This window comes from Brassica oleracea, chromosome C3 (genome assembly GCF_000695525.1).
Source record: "Brassica oleracea var. oleracea cultivar TO1000 chromosome C3, BOL, whole genome shotgun sequence".
NCBI lineage: Eukaryota > Viridiplantae > Streptophyta > Magnoliopsida > Brassicales > Brassicaceae > Brassica > Brassica oleracea.
The window spans coordinates 40,259,878-40,262,872 of NC_027750.1; the positions used below are offsets into that span (position 1 = coordinate 40,259,878).

General features: G+C 40.9%; 1 protein-coding gene across 1 annotated transcript; it reads right to left on the minus strand.

Annotated features, from left to right (window-relative positions):
* Window positions 1-640: 640 nt before the first annotated feature.
* Window positions 641-2,650, minus strand: LOC106328892 (haloacid dehalogenase-like hydrolase domain-containing protein At3g48420). Its single transcript, XM_013767431.1, has 8 exons — window positions 2,256-2,650; window positions 2,124-2,194; window positions 1,883-2,041; window positions 1,588-1,654; window positions 1,311-1,406; window positions 1,191-1,237; window positions 1,024-1,104; window positions 641-937 (listed from the first exon to the last, which is right to left on the minus strand). The coding sequence occupies exons 1-8, from the start codon at window positions 2,574-2,576 to the stop codon at window positions 817-819; spliced, it is 963 nt and encodes a 320-aa protein (XP_013622885.1). The 5' UTR covers window positions 2,577-2,650; the 3' UTR covers window positions 641-816.
* Between the last annotated feature and the right edge of the window lie 345 nt (window positions 2,651-2,995).

A 2,995-nucleotide genomic window follows, 5' to 3' on the forward strand; every position in this document is an offset into this window, starting at 1 on the left:
GGTTGGCTTTAACCAACCTCTCAGAACCAAGATAATAAAATATGGTGTTTTCGACGTCAAAAAATAAATAAATCATGATTAACTAAACCATTGTTTCAAGGTTTCCATGACTATTAGTGAGTAATCTCTCATAAACTTATGGGCTAGGTAGATTAGGGTGAAAGGTGGAGGATTAAAGATGCTTAGAACTAGATTAGTAATGTTTCTTACAAATGAGATGTGCTTAATGCTAGAGTAGACTTGATCTCTCTATTTCTAGATTCTAGATTATTTCATGTCCGAAAGGTGTTCGATGAAATGTCTAAATATCTCATATTGTGTTTTGCTGCTTGACCGACGAGAGTCGCTGCATTAAGGGCACTTCGACTATTAGGACTTGTTTGAATGCATGCTTGAGTGTAGTTGACCAACGAGAGTTGATGTATTGATGCATGACTAGTGTAGGAGTTATTATCACGAGAGTGAATTAACTTATCATTGTGTTCCTAGGTTAAAAAACTTATTAGTTGATTGTGTTGAGCATCTTAAGTCTGAAGCCTATCACCCGAAATCGATTGACTTGTCCCATGAGTTTAGCCTTTAATCTTGATTATAATCCGTTCTTGCTTGAGTTTGTTGTCTGAAGCTTAGGTCATCATTCTAAAACCAACTTGATTTGCTTAGATTAAATGACTTCTTGTATTCTCCATGCTTTAAACAATCTTAGGTTGGATTGACATCTTTACTACTATATAGACACATCGTCACTTCATATATATACACCAACGTTGAGGTAGAAACAACCAAAGATCGTTTTATCGGTGGGGTTTGGTTTAACTAAACCAACTGTTTCTGCAGAAGGCTTCCACAGAATGCCAAATCAAACCTCTCTTTTGGAGGGTCTCCAATGCAGTCGAAAACCGCGTCTGCGTTCACAAAATCTTCATCCGCCGTGTATCTGCACATTCCAAAGAATGAATGCTCATTTCGTCTTCTGATTGATATGAATATAACAAGAGCGGGCTTTCTACTGAAACTACTAACCCACTCTTTGTAACTATACAAGTCATTCCCGCAGCTTTTGCAGCTGCTAGTCCGATAGCGCTGTCTTCAACCACAACACATCTGTACACATAAACAGAGCCAAACTATTCACAACATTTTCTACCAACAAAGAAAAACTGACTCATTCTCCTGTAAAGAAATCATACTTTGAGGGATCAACTCCGAGGGTTTCAGCTGCTAAGTTGTAGATGGCCTGTTAAAACAAAAGTTTCTAATGTCTTTAACCAAGATGATGAAGCACACACAAACCATTGTTAGTATATTACCGGGTCAGGCTTCTTTTTGGGGACTACATCTCCTGCAAATATCTTGATCTTCTCTGCTCTTTCTGGTCCAAGCAAGCATGAAACTATAGCATAAACCTGAAATCAAATCCCGAATGAGAAAGCTGATTCACATTTCTCTTTATACAAAAATAGTTAAATAATGCAGCTGGCATTGTCTGTTTTTTAAAGAAATCAGGACACGATGTTGATATCAATATATGCTCAAAAATTACTGTGGCCTTGGAAACTGAAGTAGTAGAACCTGATTGGGTCATACCGCCTTTTCATTTGAAGTGCTGCACACGGCGACTTTTACTCCATTCGTTAGAGCTTGATCAACCAGTCTGCACAAGAATGCTTGGTTAAGATAGCCGAAGCACGTAGCTGATCAGACCTGAAAATATGTATATGCTTTACTAGAAATTGACTAGCCTAGAAACGTTCATAGCATCAGGATAATCCTTCAAAATATATTCATAGTGACTAAGCCAATTTAGATTAATGTTGTAACAAAGACGTTGCATCAAGAGCAAGTGACAGAATCAAGGACGTAGATTAGGACATGCACTAACTTGGCAACACCAGGTCGAAGAGGAAGCAGCTTCTTCTCGATGAGAACCATGAAAAGCTCAGTCTTCTGCTTATGAAGCCCAGCTATGAACGCTTTCCTCTCTGCTTCATCTTTGGGAGCTTTCTCAGGCCAACCCACCTTGTTAAAATACGCCGTCATCCTACACAAAGAAAAGAAAAACAAAGCCATCACTCAAATTTCATTCGGACAGGACGAAACTGAAACTTCATCAAGATAGATACCTTTCTTTCCCACCACCGATTTTCAGTAGCTCTCCGTACAAATCAACATCCCATGTAACACCCAAGTCTCTCTGCGAGAATTTACTAGAACTCAATATTGTAAATCACCAAAAATTAAGGGAGAAAAGTGACCTCTTTGAAAGTGTCGTTGAAGGAGATCCTGTGACCATCCTTCTCCGTATCGACAAGCACTCCATCGCAGTCGAAGAGAAGAGCGGATGGAAGATTCGCCGGAGAAGATGAAGCAGAGCAAATGATTCCCCCGGAACGAGATGCTCTCTGTATTATTCTCTGTTTTGCTTTGAGGCACTTCCCCAGGAATCGCGACTTAGACGGAGAAGGTGTCGCGTTAAAGGCACGCGCCGCATTAGGGATGAAAGATGCGGCTGATAGCTTAGGTTGAGTTGAAGAAAAAGAAGAAGGTGGTGAAGGAGATAATTTCAGAGTCGCCATTGTTTGAGTCTCTCTCTCTCTCTTTCTATATCCGTCTGCAGGGTATAATAACGGTCGGAGATTTCTTTAACTCTATCCGGTCTCGCGCTAACGACCACATGATATAACCACCTGGTTCTGGTCGGGTTAGGGTACTTTCCTAATCAAAAACCGGGTTTGATCTTTTTTGGTTCTACAATTTTGTGCAGAAAACATCTCGATTAGGCCTGGGCATCCGAGTCCTCGGGTCGGGTTCGGGTCGGGTCTTATCGGGTCCAGGTCTTTCGGGTCCTAGAATTTTAGACCCATATAGGTTTTTAAAAAATTTCGGGTCTGTTCCGGGTCGGGTCCTATCGTGTCCGGGTCGGTTCGGGTCCACTTGTCTCGTACCTGTTAATACCCAAAAAAAATTCGGGTCTTTATTGTGTCGGGTCGGTTCC